Raw genomic sequence first — 26,815 nt, 5'->3', positions numbered from 1 at the left:
CACAGCTGAAGCAGTCTTACAAGTGTTGAATTTTACTACCACCTCATAGCAACAGTCAAACAACGGCGGTTTCATTGAAGCGAAGGATTCGCCTGCGATTCACCGAAATGTGGCTTTTTGTCCTCTGAAACGAAGGCTAAGGAGGACTTCGTTAAGACTTGTTGATGTGCAGGATTCGTTGAGCTTTAGACCGAAGCAGAACGCTGTTGTCTAGTATTTCTCTGTAGCACGCGATTCGGGGGATAGACACCGAATGTGGCTGCGCTTGGGTAAGGCTGTATGTGTTAGCTACCGCGATTCTTTCTTTTCGTTTATGTCCTGATTGCTATTGTAGCGATCCGTTTAAAGTGAATATACCAAAAGCCTTGTTCCTCAGCTCGTGGGAGCCTCCTAAGTTTATTTATTTGTGTGCTACTGTCACACGGGGTACACGTCATCTTCACAAGACCCAGGTCAGCTTTGGTTATATTTTTCCCAATCGGTCAACAATTGCCGTATCTTTTGTTATTGGAAAGAGAGAAATATGTACAATTCCAGTGAAGTCGTTCACCATTCTCTACAAAAATGGAATACAAAGAGAAGACGTTTTTAATGAGTATCTGAGATCTATTTGGAGAAGTTTTTGGAGCATAAATAAGCGCGAGATATTACCTGATGCAAAGTTCTTAAATGAAATTGACGCTGTACAACTGAAGCCACCTCTCTTCAAAATGACGGGCACTGCTCAAAGAAATGAAGCTTCGGCAGCAATCATCCATTTTAAGGAAAGTGTCGCGGATTGCTTATAAACTTGGTGAATATGTGAGCAGCAACATCGCAATCGCACAGCCCCACCTGGGAGACGGGCGGACGTCCTTCACGAGTAATAATTATAAGAAAATCGCTTTTGTTTATTTTGGTGCCTGACTGCACACTCAGGGGTGAGAATTGCTGTCCAGCCTTCTGAGTGCTGAAACAATTTCGAGCCTCAATAAAAGGAAGAAGGGGGAAACAAGTACCAAATAGATTTTATGAAAGCTCGGATAGTGGTTTTGACCGGATTTAGACATTTATGGTGAACTGGACTCACAAAAGCTACAATAGGCTCTGGACCGAAAAAACAATATGACGGTATGACTAATTATTTGCTATCCCATTCTTCGTAAGTTTGGGTAACACGAGGGGTGCTGCCGTTTGAAAATTGATAACAACCAAATATTGTGTACTGTTATCGACAGCACAGTGTGTAGATATAAATTTAAATGATGACAACTCATCACTTCTCGTGTCGTGTAAGGTGTAGTTATTGGACTTTGTCGAAATATACCCATTTGATTTACTGACAGAACAAGAACCTTTTTAGCCACAACAATGGGACAGTAAGAGTCTGGACACAAAAGGTGGCTGTTTATGTAGTCTGTGCTTCGCGTGTGGAGGTGAACAGTTTTGTTTTCCTGAGACATGGCAGCGGCGATTGCCAGCGGTTTGATCCGGCAAAAGAGACAGGCTCGAGAGCAGCACATAGACCGGCCCTCAACCCACAGAAGGAGAAAAAGCCCCAGCAAGAACAAGGGACTCTGCAACGGGAACCTGGTCGATATCTTCTCCAAAGTGAGAATCTTCGGCCTCAGGAAGAGAAGACTACGGAGACAAGGTGTGGGAACGGTGCTTAAAGTCACTGAGTACAACGCATCACAGTACAATTTTATTGCATGCAGTAAGAAGAAGCTGATTTCTTATTCATTAGGTTGCCTTGCACATGCGTTATTGAAGAGACAAATTAGAACACATCGTAAGCATCAATTCTTTATTCCTCAGTCGTAGATGTCAAACAATGTGAACATTCAACGCAGTTCTAATTGCTGTGCATTATATATCTAGAATAAAATTATGCATTTCCGAGTTATCGTCAGTCTAGGAGTGAAGGGCACAATTATAGAACAAGAGCTGGAATTACCGTCTTGTGCACAGAAAGAATATTATCACGGTATTATGATATTGCAGTTCGGCAGCATCCTGTGCATTCCAGCTGTTCATATCAGGATCAGAAGAAGGCACCCCTTTTCCAAGCGTCTAAAGTGAACTGACAGTCCATAGGTTAGTTCCCTATAATGTTTGACAGCATGCAGAACTGTCACATTGCATGGCTAGCACCTTCCTGGTTCTGTATAAAACTCATTTGAACACCCGAATCGCATATTCATCACCAGACATGAAAAGAGCTTGCGTTGCCATGAATTGTAAAAGGTCAATATTTTTCCTGGAAGGCGTGGCTTTTAATCACAAGCTTTAAATTAGTTGTGTTCACTTTATATTGGCAAGATACCTGCTGTCGGTAATTTTTCTTTTGGGCGATTCAGGAAGCACAATCTTTTATTTGGTAACATGACCAGATCTGATTTCTGACGGTTCGAATGATAATGGTGCTTATATTATGGTAAATTATTAATATATGGATTTAAAAACTAGAATTGCTGTTATGTTTAAGCAGTCAGCATTTTACCTGTTTAAATAGATGAAAGGAATGATCTTTGGTAACGAAGTGTGTGCTTCTGCCTGTCAGCAGGTGCCTAACTTGTTGCAGGAAAGATAATATCTAAGAGAACCGATACCAATCTATACACAAAGTTTTCGTTATTATTAAGAACCCTACCTAAATTTAATAATTCGTTTACTGATTTACTTATTCCACATTTTATTTAATGCGTGTGTCTGTTGTTTAGGCTCCCAGAACACTCTAGATGAATCTACTTGTGCGCGTCAACTGATTCTATGAAAAATGTTTGGAACAACGGCCTAATTAGCATATTTGAATTGTATGACCACCGTTTTGTTTCGATTATTATTATTTTTTTGCAGTAAAAATTGGTAAATGATAGACACAGTTTTAAAGGTAGACTAGGCTAGGCTATGACTCTGATTTTGTCATATACCTAACATGAGTTAAAGTAGTTTTCCCCTTCCTACACACTAAGCACAACTAGCACAAGATTTTGGGGTATATTTTATGATTTTGATGGATCTTTCCACAGTCCTTTGTGGAGGGTGTGGCAAAATGTCACACCCCTTTTGGTGTTATTGAGATGCAAGCAGTCTCATGAAAGAGAATGGTACTTATATACATACAGTGTACATATGCAATGTTGTTTAAGTCCTGCATTTTTTCTTTTCTGATGGGATATGCACTTGAAACCATCCTGAAATTATTTTTATAGTAATAGGAATATTAATTGAAATCCTTTTATTGAAAAAAAAAATCATCTTCAACATGACCCAAAGGTCAAATATAATAAGATATATATACATATATATATATATATATATATATATATATATATATATATATATATATATATATATATATGGAATCTAACATCTTATGACTCCTTACCACTATATTTTACTCATGTATGGGGAAAAAGAAGCATTTTCTGAAGATATTTCTTTTGTGTGTTTAAATCTTGCACATCTGTATTTGAAAATTATTTGCTCTTTGCAATATTGAAATGAAACCCAAAGTGAAAAAGGAGTTTTGCCGATAGTTGATGAAACTATGAAAAAAACTGTTTTTTTATGAAAATAAAAAATACGATACGCGTATCCATTGCAATAAATGCATCAGTTTGGTATGTCAGTAATTTTGCCATGTACACATTAATGGCCTAATTCAATTGGATGCAACGTTAGATGTGTTGAACATCTGTTGCCTGATGAATTTTAGCTTGTGCTCCATTTAGTTACTATTAATTATTTACAATTGAAAGTTCAGGACAAACCAGTTTGTATTTGGATTGCATAAGGCCCCCAGCTTAGTGTTTATTTTCAAAAGTGTACATGTATATCCAACTAATAGATGGACATTGGACTGATGAAACTGCAAAGGATATTACAGATTGGCATTTAGTTTCTCAGAACGTGGGAGTCCTGAACACATAAATTGTGAAGTAAAAGATGTGGCTGATACCAGGAGGATCCTGAATGATGAATTATCCCTGAAAAGTTGTGAAAAATTCACACCCATGATGGCCATTTTGGCAGAGATACTGAACACATCACTGCCTTCAGTTGTTCTTAGTGTATGTGAATTTTAGCACCTTGTGTCAACCATCTCATTGGGCTTTATAAACCGTGACCTTGCTTCAAAGATGAAATGTGATCAAATTTAAAAATTAAGGGAAGAGGATACACTGAAATGCATTAGTTGTTCTGGGTTACATATGATAGAGAACTAATTACACTACAGAGCAAGCACTTATGTCCAAGAGCTTATTTTCCTGTGATTTGTAGTTGAAGGCCTCTTATGGGAGTTACCTCATTAATTTTCCCATTCACGTGAGACTCAGAAAATCTTTAGTGAGCTATTTTATCTGCAGCCCTCAAGAGCCACAAGGGCTTGTCTTACAGAATGCCCATAAGAAGACATTTTACATGCGTTCATGAGCATAAAGGAAGAATAATGGCATGTGCGATGTGTCTTATTCAATGCAGGCTCCCCAGTAGGCCTTTTCTACAGAATAATGTACACTAGCAGTGCACTTGCAGTCTTGTATGGTGTGAGAAAGCCATCCGAGACACTAGAATTGTCTTAATTTCAGGCACTCTTCATCTGACAACACACCGAAAGGAGGAGAGCTGTTGCCTTGGTGTGGAGGCAGAAGAGTTTAAGATTGGAGAGGGGATATTTCACAGATATATGTGTTAAACAAAGCTAGGCATCCCTTAGTGGAGCAATAGTAGGATGGTACAAAATCAAACCACACCAAGAAGCTTGGAATAATACATCCATAAAGTATATTCCATATGTTTTGGAAAAGATGACCAGAAACTATTTTCAGGTTGTTGTCTTAGTGAATGGAGTAATGGCCTGTCAGTTATGTCAGCGTATTTCAAGCAATTGATTTGCCAAAAGTATAAAGGCAATTTCTATCTGCATTTAAACAGCATGACCAGTGTAAACATCACACTTCACAGACTTCTTCAGTCTGCATACACAGTATTACTCACAAGCACCAGGCACAAAATTGAGAAAAATGTCTCAGCATGTCTTAATTCTTTGTTGAAATTGTCATTGTGTGTAGTGTATTGATGGATAGCTGGACACCATCTGCACTCTGAATATATAAAGCAATGTTTTTGTTCCTTGTAAGACAGGGTTGCACGAAAAGGACGGCAAATGTTTTATACTTTACAGGGCTTCGAAAATGAAGAGGAAAACCTATATATATTACTTTTGGCAAGCCATTATTCCAAAACGAATTGATGCCTGGAGATTTCATAATGTAAATTTTGCACTTCCCATATCCAAAAAGTGTCCGAGTGATACTTTAAATAGCATGAAACACTGTTCCCTTATTTTAAGACATGTCCTCTTTACCAGACTGTTTGATTGGCACTGACCCTAATGAAATAAGGTAGATTCTGTTGCGTTCTAATGAATATAAGGGCTTTGGGCATTCTGTACAAAGGCTACAAACATGAAAGGTGCACATTTCACCTCAAGGCAGCGAAAGTGAAGCACACTTTAATCAGTTTTGCATCTCTTTTGTTCACTGATTCATTTCTGCATTTCAGATTAGGTGGGTCTCCCTTTGATTTCCCATTCACTCCTTTGCTAAGGTACAGCCTGTCCTTCCATTTTCCTTTCATTATTCATTGTACCATTACAACAAAGCCAACAAGATCACTGTGCCCCCCATTGCTCGAGCCATCATGGCTGACCATCATCTTAGAAACAGAATTTGCTTCATTGATTTTGTATGGGGAAAAAAAAAATCTACATTCCATGATTTTTCTGAATCCAGTTTTTCCAACACAATTCAGAGTGCCATTTAGTATATGATTTTGAAATCCTGGCAGCATCTGGAATCATGCCTTAAAGTCAAATACATATCAGTGAATCTTCAGAACCCCATTTTTAAAATAATCTCTCTTCTGGCAAGGAAGCCAGGAGGTTTTTAATCCTGTCTCTAACTCAGAGAGGTTGAAGGCAATTCTGAACCCACATGACCAGACCTCTGACTGTGCATTTCTGTTTGATATTCAGCCATTTCCTTGAACCGAATTAGTGGTTTCCTGAAGGGCAAATGACAGCTTTCTCTGAAACCTGGGTTTCAGAGCAGAAAAATCAAATGTCCTCCCAATACCTGCATGTGAAAGGCTGAAGCAGGTTAGGCCTCAATTGTGAGGAGCAGTGTAGTCCCTCCTGGTCTCCTAATGAACTATACATTGTTTCACCCCTGAATTTGAAAGACTGGACACAGAGAGCAGTGGAAAATGAGAGGTGGGAGCTATTAGTCTTAGACTTTGAATCGATACTTGAATCGATAACAATGACTAGAAAAACGTGTGTTGCAAATGTACAGTGTACTCATACATGAACAGCACTATTGGGTAATTTTGTGGGAAGGTCAGTTTGACCTTGAGATGTTTTTGTAAGATTTTGGTTTTCGATGACTAATGAGACAAAATGCCACATTCTAATTTTGGAAATGGTTGATTGGAGTGCTTACATTTTGCCATGTTTTTTTTTAAGCCTTAGCCCTCCTTGAAGAAATTGTGACTTTTGATCATATTGAACTTCTTTGCATTACCTGTTATATGAGTTACTTTCGTGTTTATTGAGAATCTGTTTTACAGTTTCACAGTTATTATGTATATGTATGTTGTTTTGCCTTGATTTGTCACCCTCTTTCATTAGCACTGATAAATTTAGAGTGGGAATATATTGTAGGTTAAGAGATATGCCTCACTATACGCTGGGAATGGTGTTCCAATTGCTTTGACACAGAATGGATATAATTAAATTACCAAGAACATGTATCTTCATATACATGCATGACAATTGATAGAGGCCTGCCAGAGGAATTTATTTTGTATCTATCAAGCAGACAATTGGAACAGACCCATAATACCTCAGTAGGACACTTAGTGCAAGTTAATGGGCTATTAAATGTTGCATCCCATGGAATGTTTTGGTGGAAGACTACTAACAGACAATCACGTCTAATCGCTCGCTACATTTGGTCTCATTAAAACATTAGATGAATTCCTCCTGCACTTAATTAAACTGAATTGTAAGTGCCACTATATGTTCTCCTAGAATTCCTCTTGCTGCAGGTCAGTTTCTCTCTCCACGGGAATGTTGCCCTGGGTAAAATGAGTCCTGCACTTTTGCCCTTGCTGGGAAACATTCTTTTCAACTGCACTCATTTTCTTTTCCTTTGTCTTTCAGCTGTCACTGAGCGGTGGGCGCAAACTGAGCTCACAAAGTAAAATATGTGATGTGAGGAGAATGTGGGGTGGTCTGAATAGAAAAAAAACAGGGCTTTGTATAAATTGATGGGATCACCAGTACCTGTTTTCTGATGGACTTAAAATAATGTTAAATTGTGATAAGCAACCATTGTCATTTTTTATTACATGAACAAGACCAGAGTAGGAGCCCCCCCCCCCCACGCCACTTGCTGGAGGGAAATATGGATCTTCGGAATATCAGATTAATCTCCGTATTAACATTTGATCAAATGGGCTTTAGCTGGAAAATAATAACGGGTTGCGTAATGCATAAGTGCTTTGGAATGAGTTTGTTGGCGTAAAGCTATACTGATTAAAAAATGTAAATCTTGGAACAGCCGCTCGTTGTGCCTCAGTGATTCCCCTCCTTTCCCATGGTAACGGGAAGGAGATGGCGTCGATTTTTCTTTATAGGCTGGAAAAGCCCCTCTCGTATTCCAGAAACGTCTGAAGTGGGTCAATCACATGTTGTGTTTAAGTCTGCAGCTGCCGTGCTCAGCGGAGCGTGCTTCTTGGAAGGGTTTCCTCCCGTTGCAGAACCCTGCCGTCTGTTTTAAAGAGGGGGTTTAAGAGAAATACGTATCAATGTGCCACAGAAAATGCATAGTCACAACTCATGTATGCACAGACCTGCACATCGCCGTTATGCGATTTTTAAAGGATGAATTAAAAATATACATCAGAGTCATACAAATGACTCTTAACAATTGATGTCACCCAGAAAAATCGCTCCCACGTAATGTTGGGAAGAAGTATGAAATCGTAGAGTTCAGGCGTGGTCCTGCAACTTCCAACACGTTTGTAGATTTATTTTGTATATTCTGTTATTTAAACTGCAAACATCATGCAAATGTTTATGAATTTAGACATTTCTGTTTTACGTTTATAAATGTCATGACCTCATTTAGAGTTCGCATTAACATGAAAAATATTACCTTTTGCACTTCACAATAGTACAGGCGTGTCTTTAAATCAAATTACCGTGAAAAATGCAAATTAGGCGACGTCTTGTAAACAAGATATTTACCAGTGCAACCAGCAATAAGAAATTGCTCGCCTTAAATAAATATAAAAATGCAGGAGTTGAACAATTCCCGTGCCTTGCACATGTCAAATGATAGATCCTAATGCTGCAAGGATTTACGATGTTTTAATCATACATTTTAGAATGCTACGTGGCTGGTCTGTGAAACACGTTTTAAGATACCGTGCAATTTCCGCAGAAGCAGGTGGGCGTATATGTTAATGCCCCCCAATACACTGCAAATGGGGCCTGTCGGCGGCAGGTTGCTGTCCCCATTTAGCCATCTTAAATCAGCTCTCAGTCAGGAAGCAGGAAGGTAGATTAGTGTGTGTAGATCTCCTTGGTTGTTTGCCCCAAGAGGGTGGACGTGCTTGAATAGGAAATGAAGAAAGTAACGTGATGCTCCGAAGAACAATCAGTTTGTCAGGATTTTGAACTGTCGCGCAGCTCGTTCTCGGTTGCCATTAGAATGATTATACATAACCTTATAGTGAACCGTTGCAGGAATCAATCTCACCACCCAGCTTAGTTTTCGCGTTGTTATTCAAACTAATTAATTGATACGAGAAAATGGCCTTAGCTTGTCCTCCTGTTTGTACTCGCCCAAGGAGATTGAATGCTCATTAATAATTAATAGTGTCCGTTTGCGGCAACGAGACAGGCGCCCAGTGTGGTTTTCCTCCAGGTGCACACACCGTTTCCATGGCATAAGGTCAGGTGGTTCTTCAAGACCTCTGGGAATCGGTCAGGTCTGCTAAAAGACAGTGCTTGACCGTGAACATAGAGACATTACCCGCAGAGTGTAACAACCGTGCACCCCACTCTTTCCTGAACAGAGCATGATCTTCCCTTGCAAAGAGACATACAAAAACCTCAGAAGTGATTGTTTTGAGTTCAGTAGTCAGTACAAAGATTAATGTTGAGCTGATTTTTATGACACAAAGAACTGACACAGGGATGATGGACTCATGAACTAGGGCTTCTGTAGTCAACAAAGTTAGACCTTGGCTTGAAAATAACATTTTTGCATTAGTTGGTAATGATAATTGTACTGTCCTTGAAATGTAGGTGAATCATCATGTTTGAGTACATTATATATTACCTAACTTCACAATTAAACAGTGTTATTGAAATCTACATCTGACACTCTGTATACAGACATGAAACATATCCGGGGTTGGGGAGTGAACAGAGGACAGGACAGATAAAAGGAGTAAATAAAAGATAAATGTCCTATAAGTCACCTGAACGGAAATCCTTGAGCTGGTTTTTGTAAAATTATCTAGCAAGCCAGCTATTGAAGACTTTAAAGGCTAATTGAGCTCAGAGAATGTATAGTCCTTGTGCTTTTTCAGCTGCAGAAGGTTTTTTTTTTAATATATAAACATTCCTTTCAGTCTGCATTCAGTAGCTCTCTCACCCTGGTTTCCGCCTCCCCTTTGATATGTTAGTTTCATCAGAGCAGACCTCTCCGTAGCTGAATTGGGCAGCAGGCCAGCCAAGAACAAACACTAAGTCTTTGTATGGGCGGGAAAAAAAAAAAAAAAAAGATAACAGGTAGGGAGTGGGGCCTGACATGTGCTTGCACTAGATTGGGGTAGTCCAGCGGAGTACAAAGGACTGTGGCTGAGTGTACCACGATAGCTCGGCCTTTTAGGCTATTCACAGATGAAAGGGTCCATTTTAGTATTGGGGTCCCCCCGCTGTCATCTGGCAAAGAAGGGTATGACAGGGAAGTGAATGTCTTCTACTTAATTTTCTGTTATACCTTTGACAGGAAGGGTTTATCTGATCATTTTGTAATAATCGAAATGTATTCATTCTTTTTTACTTACCATACTGAAAATGCTAAAGTTTTATGACATTAGTGGGACATCATAGATTACAAAGGAGAGGGGGTATTGTTAATTCCCTTGTGTTCATGTTTTGTGTTTTGTAAACCTGCTTCACCGGGCCTAATTCAACTGGATCTAAGCTGTACCATGCCAGATAGGGTTACCTAAAAACCTCAGTAAGCATCTCAATGTCTTTTACCAGACCTTTTTGGGACACTGCTTTATTAGACTGAAATGAACATCTTTCATCATATATGCAGAAAGTGTTCAATGTAAAGTTCTAGTTTTTTGGTTTGCTTTACATCGTTATATTGTATACATGTTATTATTGTAATATGATTGAAGACATAGATACTCAGCATATACAAGCACCACAGACTGTAATGTCTTTGAAAATTGCAATGAAAACTATGAATAGATATAGCATGAGAAGTTCGCAAGGATCCAGCCATAATTAGTAAGTGATAGGAGCCGCTGATTGCACACAGGCTAAATGAAAAGATCTTTTCTGCTGGAAGTAACCAAACTGTAGAATGTTTTAAGATGAAATGCTTGATCAAACTATGAATCAAACAACGCAATGGAATTTCAGTTGACTGGAATGTGGCAATACAGAAAAAGATATGGTGTAATTATACCTAACATGGATTTGCAGATGTACTTGCACAATGATGCTGCCAGCAGCACTGAGGTGAACCTAACAAAATGGTAACATTCATTGAGGAGGTGGCTGAAGTATCATTGGATTTGGTCTTATGAAAAAAAGGTATCGTTGACCAACAGGGACATCATGTATTTTTAATGTTAGATTGAGACTTAGCTGAGACCTGCATATTTCCCTTATTTTCTGTGTGGTCCCTTTCAATAGATATCATACTGTTTTGGGTTGTAAATATTTGATGTCCCCTTACATGCAGTCTTTTCACAAACCTGCAATGAATCATTGCTTGGTCTTTACAACTATAAAAAGTTTGAAATTTGATTACACATGCACCACCTACTCCTACTGAGTTGTATGTTGATCTATTTGCCACACTTACATCTGGAGTGCCAAAGGGATATTTGTGAATACAGTAGTAGAAAATGTTAGTTATACTGTTTATATCCTGCATGTAAGCTGTAGAACCCTGGGTTCTATAAATGTACACCACTGTGGGTACCGGTTCTCTATTCCCAGTGAGGGGTGAGTGAGTTGCCATGTTGTATCAGCATCTGAGACAGACCCAGCAGAACCCTGGAGCCCCCGGCGGGCTGGACTTAACCTTCATCTCCTCTGCTCCTCTTTTTCAAGTGATGTTTGGGGGAAAAAAAACATGCCTGTCTCCTCCTCTCTCTCTGCCATTAACTGAACCTTGTGAGGTTACTGAACCCTCTGAGGCTACCGTCTTCCTCTACCTTGAAGTATGCGCGCGCACACAAGCAAACACACCAACACACACACACACACACACACACACACACACACCTGCCAGCTGTTGTTGTCCCTCCCTCTTCAGATGCCTGTCAGAGGGCACAGGTGAAGATAGTTCTTCATTTCCTCAGGCTGGCCCTCCTAAAGACCAAATCAGGGGAGACGGCTGTCTCTTTGTCACAGCTAATGTGGTTGGCATTAGACTCGAGGGATAGACCATGACTGATGAATGATTAAATGAATGATAGCATACGCAGATCCATATACACATACACACGCACATGTGCACACACGTGTGCGTGCACACAGACACACACACACGCTTTTTTTTACCCACACTGCAAGTGTTAAACTGTAAATAATCAGTTCTTCATTGTAGCTACGGAAGTCATGGATACTTTCCTGTGGTTTTAAATATATGTATTTTACAGAAATAATAAAACAGATATAATTCCAAATAAATGTCTAATGAAAGATACATATTACATTGAAGTTGTTGAATTGTAAGGTACATGTCATATAATTATGTAATTATATGTCATATAATATACAATTAACATAAGAAGCACTGCTAGTTAATGTTACAGTTGGCGGATGGCTCTGGTGGATATTTGAATGAGTAAGATGTTGGTTAAGTAACACTGTCAGCATGATTAATATACAAGATTGCATATTCAGTTTTTAAAAGATAATGTGAAGATGTAATAAAATGTATAAAATATTGTATCTTATAATTAATGGGTTTATACAAGTGTTTAGATGATTGATTTGCATCAGTCACAAAACAGTCTTGAATAAACCGTAACAACATGAGTAAAATATGAGAGGTGGTCTTTTAAAAGACTTCCCAACTCCTCCACACTGTGGGCGGGTGTGCTTTTTCACAGAGAAGACAGTTTTGCCTGCCATCTGTGGCACCTTGCTATAGCATTCTCACTAGTCTTTTATGTGGGCTGAGCGTCTTAAATACGAATGTCTCACTTAATAATGGGCAGCAAACCCAATGCACAGCTTTCATGGAAGGGGAGCTCAGTTCAAATCAGAATAAGTAGAAACAGTAGAAATCAGTAGACCCCTTTCAGGGGTCGGGCTGAAGATGTGGAGATGTGTGCAGAACCTAAAATGGAATCGCTGGAATGACAATGGAGTACCACACTCTCAGTCGTACCGCCATACATCCATTCATCAGGCATACAATGGAGTGCCAGTCATATTGTCATTCTGTGTTTTTCCCTATCTACAAGTGGTGGATCATATATGAAAATGAATGGGGCCTATGTTCAGTTGGAGATACAGTAAGGGAAGAAGTCTGAGGCTGATGCATATTTATTGGTTCATGTTGTTTCTTGTGTTGCTGTTAATCCAATGAGGACTGCATGTGACATTCCCAGCAGCAAGTCACAAGTGATGTATTACTATGAAAACTGTATCAGCAGGAACCATTTATGAATGATTCTACGATTTCTCACTACCACAGCAAGACTATCTGTAAAATGCTAGCAATTAAAAGGGTTTTATCATCTTCTGGACATTCTCCATCAGAGGTGACAACAAAAGTTCACCACCTAATTGACAGTATCGTAATGGGGAACCAATATTGGGATTTTTAACACAAAGAACAATAGATTTTTAAACTACAAACCAATTTTTGAGGGCTGACGATAGTTTTTACGTGTGCTTTTTTCATCTACAACCCAAGATGTAGACTATTGTGTCTTGGTCAATTACCCTTAATTAAAAAGCCTTTGGTTCTGAGATTGGAATTTAATTTAAATGGTGCCATTGTGTAACTCAGCAGGAGATAAATAGTCATATGTGATCATTTAATTTTACATGTTTAGTAAACAATGTAGACATGCCACTACTCTAAGCAGAGTCCTTTTCATTTTCAGTTTGTTTATACAAGTCTCAGTGACCATAATAAATGACTTAGTTGTTGGAAAGAAGCCCTGTAAATAATCTGTCCTCTCCCACAATGTTCAAAAAATATTTCTCTCTAAGAGGCTATGCAGATATGCTTAACAGAACACATGGACTGTTTTGAAGAAATGCACTCACCACATTACCCAGCACTTTCACAAATTTTATTTGCTGTTACAACTATTGGTAAATTTAAAATACCTCCACACTCAGCTATTGAACACCTTCACTCCTAAATGTCGAGAACAATTTCCAGGAGTATCAGAATGACTGATAGGTGATAATAGCCATGGAAATCTTTATGAACAGACATTATGTGACATCAGCATACTGTGTAGCTGCCTGTCTCTCAACTAAATAGTTTTTTTATTTTAAATGTTTGCATACACAGAATTATTTTTTATTGTTAAATTTTATTTTCATGGAAACTTTTCCCATCCAAGCAAAATTTCACATCAGGCCCCAAAAAAGCTTGAGCCAGCCATGGGTATAATAATATTTGGTCTCTCCTTGTCTTTAACAGCATTGTTGTAATATTTTTGCAAGTCAGTCATGAAGAATTTCTCTTTAATATGCAAACATGTCCAACACCACCTCCTAAATGTTAGAAAAAGAAGTTCACATGAATCATCTTGAGTGGTTGCTGCTGGTCTGCTGGTGCCTCTGAAGCTGACTGCTCTATCTCTTATTCTCTTTCAGATCCCCAGCTCAAGGGTATAGTGACCAGGTTATATTGCAGGCAGGGATACTACTTGCAAATGAACCCAGATGGATCTCTCGATGGAACCAAGGATGACAGCAGTAATTCTTGTAAGTGCAATTTTCTGTTCTTTCTTTGCATTGTAAGTGACTGCCAGTGAGCAAGAAACCTTTGGAGAGCTGAATCTCAGGACTGTTTCCAGTGGATACTTGCCTCCATAGTGTTAATAAACCAAAAAAGAAGCAGAGTGACCCAAAGCTGAAAAAGATAAGCAATTCCAATCAGAGCATCTCTGCATTCTTACTTGCATTATGTTGTGTAAGTCTTCCCAGGTCACATTGCTTTGCTAATTGATACATCACAGGGCTGCAGAGGTGCTGCTCCAGGCAACATTAATTCACCACAGGTCAGTGAGTTGCTGGGTCAGCTACTTATTAGTAGCCAGGAAGGCCAAATGGCACCAAGGTGAGTATGCAAATAGTACAGTTATGATTAAGACAGCTTCCTAGCGACTATCCTTGGCTAGTATAGTGTGGGCAATAGCTAGCTACCTACTGAACATTATCTGGCTTTCAGACAAGTAAAACCTCAGTTAATAGTTAGCTAACAAACACTAGCAAGTTGCAGTGTAACGTTACTATATGGACACTTACCTCAGTATTCTTTTACCTTTTGTACCAAATAGCCTCTGAGCAATGTTACCATAAAATATTAGGAGCTTAGCAACGTGACTAACATTGCATATTCAAAAATATTGGACAAATTCTGAAGAACCCCCCCCCCCCCAACACACACACACACACACACACACACACTCACAGAGACATACACAAACACACACACAAACAGAAAAATACTCTGTGATGAATTAATCTTCACAGAATGATGAGTTAGCTAACAGTTTGTGTTTTCATACCAGAGCACGGAGATTAATGGGTACACATTGTTACAACCAGCTTCCCTGGTTCAAAAACAAACAATGCAGAATGGCTGTAAAGGGAATAGCTAGCCAAACCTAACTGTGTGTTGTGGGAGTGTTTGGGGAAAAAAAAAAAAAACAAACCCAAGTGTGGCACAAGGCAGACCTCCCAATCCAGAATAGCTAAGGTGAACGTATTGACTCACAGACTCTTGGTATCTCCATTGGTGTCAGTTGGGGTTTCTGGGCTTGACAGACACTGTAGCCATAGTGGTAGGTTGTTACATTGAGTTAATTTAATTTTTATTAAAAATGATGGCACAGAGGCAATGGTCTGTAGGCGAATAAAGACAGCTGCACAAAATGACCTTATAGGTGCCAATCAAGCACAGTCTACCAAAATTACAGGGAAAACAAATAGTGTTATTCAAAATAACTGAACTTGTTATGAGCCCCAACACAAATGTTGTCTATGGGTCTCATGAAAAAAAGAAAAATTTGCACCATACAAATTACTCTCAAACTGCACCAAAACAATGATCACTAAGGGTTCCAAGTTAGCCATCATGGGTTTTCTCCTCTTCTTCCAGTCAGCAGTTCACCCTGATAGGCTTACATGGAAAGGAGGCTCCCTCTAGCTGTGTGGTGACATCAGCAGCGAGGGTCAAATCTAAGAAGCAAAACAAAAAATATGTGTGCACGTGAGGTGTTGTAATCAAGTCCTAATCACGTATGGACTGTGTACATGGGTACACATATGAACACATATGATGCTGTCTAAAATTCAGCTTTTATTAAACTGGGATGCTAAAATATGATCTCCACAGAAACAACAACACCTGTGCAGATATAAATTCCTTACACTTTTCCATCAAGAGGCCCTGAACTTCTGTTGGAGTTTGTTCTGGCTGCACATGTAGTTGTTTTTGTTGTGGCTGTTGAAAAGGTCTACAATCTACATTAAAGACTGTTGCATAGTAATTTCTGTTGGAATTTGTTGAGAGGATCATCTTGCCATATGGTCAACTCAACAATTATTTTGTCTAAATTTGCCAACAGTGTTGAGTATTGGGCTGCATTTTTAACTACACTCTATGTGTATCTAACGGTACCATAATTTAAAGACTCATCCCTTGCATCCCTTAGCTCCATTCTTTACAGCAAGCACATATAAAAGGAAGTCCGCACAATTACCAATGACCTTATATAGAAAGTGGAAAAAGTGGATGGACAGACTGCAAATTTAATAGCTGCTTTACTCACAAAGTTGTCATCCACTTCTGCTGTGGTATTAAATATTTAAAGCAGTGGCATCTTGGAAAGGAATTTAATATGTATATAAAGAAGAGACACTGCAGGAGTGCACCATGGGTGTTTCACAGTAATTGAAGATAAACAACACAGAGTTGCATCTATGTAGAATATACATTTCTCATCCTCAGCAAATGCCACCACAGATGGGGTGTCTTTTTCACAAACCTGTAGTGATGTGCGATAGCTCTATGGGAGAGGCAGCTCTATCTGCTGCGTGACGGCTGAAACGAGAAGATCAGAATCCAACAGAAGTCTGAATGCGGGAATGCTGTGTAGCACTGGAGCGAATAGGAGTCACTATTTTTGTTTGACTGTGCTTCGGTGCTCCTTTCAAAGCGCTGGTGGGCAAGCTCATTAATTTGATTCCAATTTGTAGCACGAATGACGGGCTGACACCCAAGTGCGGCATTGGTGGTCACACTCTCAGAGCAGAACTGACTTGTGTCACTTCGTGTACACAAGACACAATCATATATGTATACACAGACAGCCGGTCGCATGCAGACAAATGTCACTTCTCATACAAAGTGAATGGATTTCCTTCTGGCTGATCGTATTGTCATTCAGGCATTGCTTATGTCCAGCGATCTTAAATTTTACAAACTCATAATTTTTGTGTAGTTGAAGTCAATTATACATTATGGCAAAATGCAATTCCTTCTCCACCATTGCCGATCTGAGTTATGTTTTAGCTTGACTGTGCGGTGGGAAACACGGTGGTTTTAAGTATATGGGAAAATTATTTCTTCCAGACCACTTATCATAAGTGTATGTGTAATCATGCATGCTGACTGGAGTGACATATCTGCACAAAATGGAATGAAACAGGAACTTACAGTATAATAAGACAGCAAAAAAAGCACACATTACTACAGAAAAATGCATGCGCTGCCCGTTTCTTCTTCATGTCTAACAAAGTGACTATACAAATATACACGTGTCAGTTAGGTGCAGCAAGATGCTTATGTGCACCATAAATATTTAGACATGCTATCTCGTACAGACACCATCATAGCCATTTCATAGTACCATAATATCTATATCCCTCTTTTATGTCAAAGGATATATAATTTGTTGGACATTTATGACAAGCATATAAAAATGTTGCAATGGTATAATCAGATTAAACATATTGATACGGTCTATAGAGATTTCATATTGTTGTAAACCCTTTGTATCACAGCCATATGTAATGCATACCGTATCGACCCTAATAGTCCATGATAGCAAAATTACTTGTAGCTGTACCAAAGCAATCAACAAAGGCTTTTTGTTTGTAGTGGTCAAAATTCAGTTGAGTCAGTCCAGTGACAGAGATGCTGATATATGTTGCAGCAGTGCTGGTGGGTTCAGTACATTGTAAAATTCAGATCAGCTGTACAGATGCACTCTTTATTGCTGCCAGGGCTGACACTTTTCAGAAGAGTAAACAATAGCCTCAATATAACAAGACCAAAGGAGCAGGCCGCCGGCCAACAAAAGGCCATTTTAATCTGCCATGCTCGAACTTGTGACTCCAGTTAAAGGGATGCAGTTGTTTTTCACTGGTTTAGTGGGCCTCTCGACTGTTTGAAACATCTTCATATGATGCGTCTTTGTGCTCATGTTTGTGCCGCCATGTTTGTTTGTTTTCAGCTTTGTTCAACCTCATCCCTGTGGGTCTTCGAGTCGTTGCTATTCAGTCCGTGAAGACGGGGTTGTACATCGCCATGAATGGAGAGGGCCATCTGTACACATCAGTAAGTCCACCCCGATGCACAGTATCATTCAGTGATTGAGGCTTAGCTCAAAGAACCCCACAGATGGTTTAAAACTGGAGAAAGTATCTGGATTTAAATACCAAGCATTAATGTAGTGACTATGTGAGGGCTGCTGACTTGCTGCATGTTTAGTGTACCAAGTCAGCCCCAGTTGGACTCACTGCTTGGAGGTTCATTATCCAATAATCCTTTTTTCAGAAATCTGAAAATTGATATCGAGTTTCAAGGTGATGAATATTGTAGACATTTTTAAACAGAACAAATTGTAAAATACCATTGTATTTATTTTTGTAATTAATTTTGCCCATTTGGCACAGCGAACTATTTCAGAATGTTTACAGGCAAGCAGCTTTATCATTTAAATGGCCATAAGTCACATAAATTGGGTTGGTCTACTTTCCATAGCTGATAAATCATTTTGTGTATGTACCAAAACGAATACTCTTACGTCATAAATGCTTTTCCTGGAGATCCATGCATGCTGTGAATATTTAATTATATGACATTGTGTAGATTTGTATACAGATTGCAAAGTGGATAATCATGATATAAAAAAATAGTACTGTAGAACATGTACTATTTTTTTGTTTGCACATTGCACAGTCCTTCTGTTGCAAAACAACATACACTGTCCCCTGTCTTCTCCCTAAAGGACCTTTCATGCTATGTGTACATTTCAGACAGATGAGTACCCATCCTGCCGTTGGCTACCACTCATTGAACGAGATGTGGGTTGATAGCCAGTTTAGCCCTGATTGGCCTGTATTGAAGCCCTAGGGAAACGTAACTACCTAAAGGGCATCAGAGACTCACTTACTCACACCGTGAATTGCAAAAACCTTATCCTAAGGAGGGTGTTTATGTTCTGTCTTATCCCCATGTATTAAATGCTAAGAATCAGGACACTGTGAGCTACAGTGTATAGATGGAATTCTGCAATCTGTCTGCAGGCAAAATCTATAAGAGGACTTACAGTGAGGAGGATTGACCTAGAATCTATCAAGATTTCATTGCTGAGTGGGATGTACAGTAGCTTAGTGTATAGTTCCTGTGGGTTGACAGGATGGTGTCATGTACATACGTAATAGACTGTGTTGCAACAATTATTCTGAGAGCATCACAGTATACAGGTTCTCTTTTCTCTGACTTTTTTCTTTGGACCCTTCACACTGGTGTACCACTATGTAGAGGACAGTCCCTGGGTACCATATTTTTAAAATGTGTTCCAAAAATTATTTATGTCTGTAATGATTAAATGAGGTTATAACATATCCACAATATACACACACATATATATATATATATATATATACATCAAGCAGCTTTGAGTAGTTGAAAATAAGACTAATTTTAAGTTTAAATAGACTCGTAGTTGCTCTGCTCATCTCAAGGTCTTAATGTAGCTTCACATTAAATAAAAAAAGCGTGTTCTGTTTTTCAAGATGGAAACACAGATATTTGGCAAAACAGAAAATGTGAGTGGCACTTTAATGAGCGCCTCTCTGGGGTGGTAAACAGGAGCGTGGGCACTTCCCCAGAGACTAAAAGGCATTGATGGAGCTGGAGTGCTTGTGGCAGGCAGAGGCAGGGCCTGAACGCGGAGCCGATTGACACGCTCGCTCTCACACGCGTTCAGGAGCCTCACCGCACAATTGACTGCTTATTTCTGAGCTAATGGGGTTCATAATCAACTCTGAGGGCTCTCCCACACACTGCCCTCCCGGTCCCGTCCTGGCTGAATCACTGAGGTAATGGCGGTAAAATCTCTCTTATTCCCCAGAAAGGAAGGAGTGAGGAATCAAGGGTAGTTTTGTTCTCTGGATATTGTCCTTTTCATTATGGTGCAGCTTTGGTAGACTTACCATTATGGGTACTCAGCATGCCTGCAGATTGCACTTGAATTTCTGTTTGATTCCTGTGTAGGGTGTTTATCTAAGTAAGACAATGCCATCTAAATTAATTCAAACTAGCTTTCAAAATATACCATTAATGTTGCCAATGAGCAATTATGAATAAACCTTTAATATGCAGTGGTAAAGTACACACTGAAATAATTATAACAGGTTTAAAAGCACAGAATTCCAAGTGAATGAGACTTAGTTGTTTACTATTAAATGTTGCACCTCCTCTATCCCTTATTACATAGCAAAATTTAAAGGAAGCCATTATGAATACTGGCTGTGTTTCTTTTCATTTTCTTATTAGAAATGAATGTAGGTATTTTACTGTGGAAAAGAATTGGGAATTTGTTTAAAAGCCTCTGGTGTGCCTCATATCTTTAAAAATGTATTTTAAGTCTCCTGGACAAAAAAAGGGGCTCAATCATTTACCACTTTTCAGTTTTCTTGCATTATAAACTCAAGGCTAATTGGGGTGTATTTCTCTGTAGACTACAAAGCTGTCAATATCTTTTGTGAAGGCATGCAAGCCATTTTGAGCTTAGGGCTGTGCGTTCCTGTTGAATATTTAATATAGGATTTCTATCCTACACACTTCGTGACAAGTTGGGGAAAAACGATTAGGAGTATCTTAAAAATATGAAACAAAATTGTTCTAGTGTACATACAGGTAAAAAGACACTTTTTAAAAAGGTTTTGCAGTAATTTTTTGCATTTCACACAGAGAATTTGTTTTCTGGAACTAGTACAGTTTAATAAAAGAAGCATTGCTGTATTGGTCATCAAATATCTCACCTACAATAATGTCCTCTTTCTTATAGTCTTTCAGTACCGTAAGGTCTTTTCCAAGTCACGTTCCAGAGCTGCAGTGTAATTTCATGCATTAGGGACTGAAAAATGAGCCACATTTGGCACCTCCACAATGTGGGTGGAGTCACTTTATACCTTGTATCAGTTCACTATCTTAATCAGTATGTCAAGCATAAAATGTTAAGTAGGAAAAAAACACCACTTCCTGAATTGTCTTTCACCACTGACTCTGCTAATCTAAAACAACACATCTGGCATGGCGATTTCTGCCTGATATTCAAGTACACTCACTAATGGTGATGCTTGTTTATTTCAATATTTAAAAAATAATTATACTACTATTAACTAGAATGTATTCATACTTTATTTGGGTGAATTTGGAAATAATGGCTAAATAACTGCTTTATGACTTTGGCACGTATCAGAATATTGACAATATAGGCATATAAATAAGGCCTTTTGCAAAAGAGATCTGTAATATCAGAGGTATATATGTATATTGTGAATCATATTATTTTTGTAACTGCTGTCAAATCATTGTTTATTATTTAAATTCAATATTTTACATGAATCCTGTAGTGAACATCCTGTCATTCACTGACGACCATGAATGCCCATCGTTCCAACCATTAATGAAGCACATTCCCCGTTCTGTCTTCACTTGAACTTTCAGCAGATTGGCGGGCTTTGTGGTTTAGTTTATCTCACAGCCACGTATGTAACTACTAATTAAAGGGTTCTGCGTTGTCAGATCAACTTACTTCATCAATGGAATCACCTTGTAAAATGAGATCTTTGGCAGGACCAATCTCATTTGTCATAGTGGACAATTACATATTGTTTTTCCATATGAGATGGAACAAAATGGGATCCGGGTAATGAATCTACCTCATTAGTTATTTTTTAGGGTTATAAATGAAATATTTGATGTGGCTGGCACTTGATAGAGATATATTATCATTTGGAAATATTAAGTACAACATTGGGTTGATAAACACACATTGAGTCATTTGATGGAACACAGGAGGAAAGAAGAAGTACTTTTATAAATACGTTTATCAAGATGTTCTGTATATTGCAGCTGTGCCCTTTCCTGAATTTCTCATAGGTTCCAGATAGCTTAACCATATTGCTTTACTGTGAAGCCTCTTGACATACAAGTTCATTGCAGGACCATTACTCCCAGTCCATTGCTGTAATGTTGAGTGCAGTCCAGAGAGGCGACAGGCACCTATTATCAAAAGTCTTTTGTTTCATTCAACTGGGGATGGAACCCACAACTTTCCAATCTTTCCAATTTCAATAAAATATTGATTTGGACTTGTTTGAGAATGACTTGATTCCTTTGGCTGTGAGGTTTAGCCAGCTCTACACAATGTTACAGCTTGTAGTTAAGCTGTCTGGGTTCCAAATGATTTCTGACTGCAGTGAAGCAGATGGACTTTTTGGTAGCAGGTGGCTTTTGGCACTATTGTGTTCCTGCAATTTTGGATACCTGATGCAATAAAGAGACAATAGTTTAGTTTTGTATCTTTTGTCTCACGTTTTGTCTGTAGTTTTAGAAGTCAATTTGAATTCTTCGAAGATAGCTGGGCTATTCAGTATGTTACTGCTGTTTGACTACCTAATGTTTCCTTTTTTTAAGCTGTCACTGGCAATCAGCACTGGCAGTAGTGTAGTTATGAGGTTAACAAAGTCTATTCATAAATTTCCCTGAAAATATTAAACTTTTACATAATTCATTTTCACTAATTTCACTATTGTAGAACATAATCAAACTTGCTGAAAAATTTCTAATGCATCTCCAAAAATTATTTTTGATCCTACAATTTGTAAAGATTGTCTGCTCATTTGCATGGCAAATCCCAGTTATATTCACATGATATGTAATGCAAGAGGCCAATCAGTGTTCTCTCTGGCAAGCAGGTGCTCCATTGTTGCTAACCTTTTGAAGAGGCAAACATTTTGATGGCTAGGTAAATACAGGTAAATACATGATAACTTTTAAACTATGATTCAAGTCTTCCCCATCCAGCTGTGGCCCCTAAGGGAACCACCAGAAGAACTTGGGTTCCTGTTGCCTGGTTTCAACTTTTACCTAAAAGAGAAACACAGATTCCAGCTTTCAACATTCAGAGCCTTGCAAAGCCATGTGTCATATACCTGTTTTCTGGTATTATTTATTTATTTTTTACAATAGGAACATTTTCATTGTATTGTCTTGAGACAACATTGGATTAAGTAAATAAAGAGAACTGGTGATCCAGGAGGGGCTCTTTGGTTTTTATCACCATTGTATATCTAGGACTCTGTACTTGTTAATTTCGCAGTTGAAAGAGGAAGGTTTCTGTGCAGTTTCTCTCTGTGGTTCTCTTGCCATAGTCAACAGATGGCTTTGTGTGAAATCATTTCATTGGTGTTAATTACAAACCCGCTCAGTTGTAAAAATGTGCATACATGCATCGGTTGTACTGAGAGGAAACCATTTTGGAGCCATGACATTTTTACACAGATCATTTTCCCACTAAGCTAAACTATTGTTTAATGGCAACTAAATAACATAGGCTCCATGTGTCAGAATGGTAAATCTGTAAAATAGTTATATGATAGGACAGTCTGAAGGTGTGTAAGGGGCATAGCAGACTGTACACCACAGGGGTGAACTAAGGCTTACACTGCCCTGCAGGATCTCAAATGGGTATTCTGAAAAGAGCAGTCTGTAGCAATCAAGGCCGGATAAACAAATATGCTTTTTAACGGAGTTATTTTTGCACACCTATTGCAAATGACATCTTATAGCAGCAGCAGCAGCGTCTGGCAGTGTATTTGTCATAAATGTAAACAAAGGACCAATTAAAAACAAAGATGATGGTAGATTATATATATTATATGTAAAACTGAATACAGATCACTATGTGGTCAGTGCATGCTTTAAATGAAAGATGAAAATCTTTTTTAATATATTGCATGTATTACACATTAATAATGTTTAGGGACAAACAGAATGTAGAGAGTTTCTTAATAGTAGGCTTCAGCTTTTTATGTATTTAGATACTTTAGCTAATCCTTAATGGAGAGTAGAAGCCAGACTTGTTATGTGAGTAATTATTTCTGAAGTATTCCACTTCCCTCTCTAATGTAGTGCCAGTGTCAGTAAGGTATGTGATTATGGGAGCTGGTGGGAGACCAGTTTCATGCATTAATGAACAACAAGGTCAAAGTTACTCATCAGTGCTGGCCCGGCAACCCTAACCAAAGGCCAAGAGAGCTAAAAATAGACTGGTTTCTTTGACTGCTCTATGACTCCATGATTATTTTCAGCAGTCTGGGGCCTTTTTCATCAGGGCTTGCACTAGGACAGTTGAGCAACCATAATGTCATGGGGAAAACCTGCATTAGACACATCAGTAATGGCTTCAAGGCAAAGTATAGTACAGAGTAACTCTTACACTGTCCAGAGAAATGACAGGGTCAAACTACAAGTGGAAGGAAAAGCAATCTCAATTGTTCTCCACCCATCTACAGAAATCTAAATGGAACACACTTTGTGTTCATTTTGTGACACCCCATATTTTAGAGATTGCACTGTGGCGGATGCCCCATGCTGGCATGCTTCTCCCAGCATGTGCCATGTTGAAAACAAACATTTTCTACATCCATATTTATGACATCCTTCAATATTTGCACACTAATGCCTTGGAAGACTCTGGCAGGAGCTGGGAAGTTCTCCACTCTGCTATACCTGCCGTCAGATTAAACGCAGGTATTATGGAAAGTGAATTCCCAGCTCTCTGCTCGCGCTGCCGCCTGGAAGATCCTACACTGGCATGGCATGAAATGCGTCGGCAGCCCCGCTCTTGGCTTGTGGGGTTTTGATCACGGATATCAGAAACAGGGCTGGTACCTTCAGTGGCCGGTGTGCCCCATGGCGCTGTGTTGGCTTGACCACGGAAATGACAAATGGCTGCAATTACACATGAATGCAGCACCAGGGGGATAACCTTCCTTTCCTTTTTCTGGGTTACCCAGGCGGAAACCCATTCATTTCATGTTTTCTCCGTCATTGGACACCCCATGTTTATTCTGGCTATTTATAGCAGGAGGAACTGAATATGCAGCCCGGAATGTCATACGTTTACAAGACAAATATTTATGACACAGAACCTTACAGTGAGAAACCGTTTTCATTTTGAATGTGACACAGGAGTCAATGGCAGAGAACGTCTAGGATGTACATTGAACTTTCATCCATCAACAGAAGAGAATGTGTGAGAGAACATGTTCAATGTCTTAACACCACTTGAATTTCTGTGTTTCTACATATGCTGCCCGTTCTGCAGAACCTAAGCTTAAAAGTGAAAAACATATCGAGGCAGGTCTGTACTCTCTTTTCACACAAAACATACAAAATGTGCTCACTACAAAATAAGTTTAAGCTAATACTGTATGTTCAATACTGTATACCAAATAACCCCTGTCAGACAAATCCAGTGGTGGCATATTTATTGATGTGTTGTTGGTTTTTGATTATTTATTTCCATGACATGTGGTCCCAAAGGTCTGGTGATCTGCCCATATAGACATCTCCTTGAGCAGCTGCACGTCAAAGCCATTGATCCTGGTGTTCCCCATCCTCTGCTGAGGGGGCTGGGCCGTGATTGAGCTTGCCAGCGGGGCATTGATCTTGGGGAGTGAGGAAGTGGGTTAAAGGAGACCAGGTCAATAATGTAATATTTTCCCATATCTTTGTGGGGAAAAAAAAGATATTACATGTTTTATGAGTGGAAACCCTCATCCCACTAGCTGTGAGCTGTGTGGACTTGCTGGATGATGAAGAAAGCTGGGTACTGAGCAAAAGGCAGTTGGTAAGACCTGGGTGGCTGCCTGTGGTTTCCCTATGTATCAAAGTGTAGAAATGCAATGTCTAAGTCTTGCATAGTATAATGAACATTCATAGCAGTAAGAGAATCATCATCAACATCAGAGCAAATACCGTAGACATATCCTTGTAGCTTGCTTAGCATGCATATTTAAACAAGTATTTCTGATATAAATTTGACTTCAGATGAACTTCGGATATTACTGAGATGTTAGTAGGCCATCAAGTACCCTGAACAATTGTGAGGATCTTTTCACAAATGTGGCTTGTTTTGAGGAGGACTTTGTCAACATTTCCATTCATGAAATCGGCTTATTGTATATGTTGATGGGTTCATTCAACCCTAACTTGTATGATGGTGTGCGTGCTGGAACAAGGGGCTTTGGCTAATTGATCATTGATTGCACCTGCCCTTGTGGTTACTTCTTAAGGACACAAGACACAAGGAGCTTTTCATCGTTTAGACATTTGGGCAAATGCTTCATTGACTTTCAGTCAGTGTCTAAACATTGTTAGCTGTAACATTACAAATGATATCTTTTTGTCCTCAGCCTACTTTCCTCATTTTACATTCTCCAGATAGGCCTTGCTGGATTCACGGGAGTTGTAGCATTTTGTGCTCTCCCTTTGGGCTGTGCATGACTGTGTATGCTAAGAGACCAAGAAGATTGTATCAGGGTTTTGGTTCATCTCCCCATCCTTCACACAATGCATCGGTGTCTCCGGCTCATTCATCCAATGCGTGGCAGAAGGACAACGTGTTTGATACTGATCTGCCGTGATTTGTGAGAATAGTGGAGCTGTAATTGCGCCACTCCCTCACATGCATCATGTCCCCACGCTGTGTTAAATTATGCTGCTCTCTTTCACGTGTTCACTGCCCCTACACCGTTAGATCATGCTGCTCCATCTCTCAGGCATCATGTCCCCACACTGTGTTAAATCAGACTCTTCTCTCTCTTTCATATTTAGTATCCCCACATTGTGTTAAATTACGCTGGTCTCGTCTCCCTCTTTCAGGTGTGCAGTGTCCTCACCACTATGTTAAACTATGACTCTCTCTCTTATGTGTG

General features: G+C 39.1%; 1 protein-coding gene across 2 annotated transcripts in view; it reads left to right on the top strand.

Annotated features, from left to right (window-relative positions):
- The window catches only part of fgf14 (fibroblast growth factor 14), a 140,067-nt gene that overhangs the window by 87,559 nt on the left and 25,693 nt on the right, over positions 1-26,815 (top strand). Inside the window, exons 1-3 of one of the 2 annotated variants that reach the window (XM_036541049.1) lie at positions 439-1,633; positions 14,162-14,272; positions 18,031-18,134. In XM_036541049.1, coding sequence (XP_036396942.1) covers positions 1,441-1,633; positions 14,162-14,272; positions 18,031-18,134 — 408 coding nt within the window. In that variant the 5' untranslated portion in view covers positions 439-1,440. Of the gene's footprint in view, positions 1-438; positions 1,634-14,161; positions 14,273-18,030; positions 18,135-26,815 lie in introns of those variants that run through there. The other variant, XM_036541048.1, reaches the window with a different exon arrangement.

The sequence above is a fragment of the Megalops cyprinoides genome, chromosome 11 (genome assembly GCF_013368585.1).
Source record: "Megalops cyprinoides isolate fMegCyp1 chromosome 11, fMegCyp1.pri, whole genome shotgun sequence".
In the NCBI taxonomy this organism is placed as follows: Eukaryota; Metazoa; Chordata; class Actinopteri; order Elopiformes; family Megalopidae; genus Megalops; species Megalops cyprinoides.
This window is presented reverse-complemented; position numbering and strand designations above follow the sequence as displayed.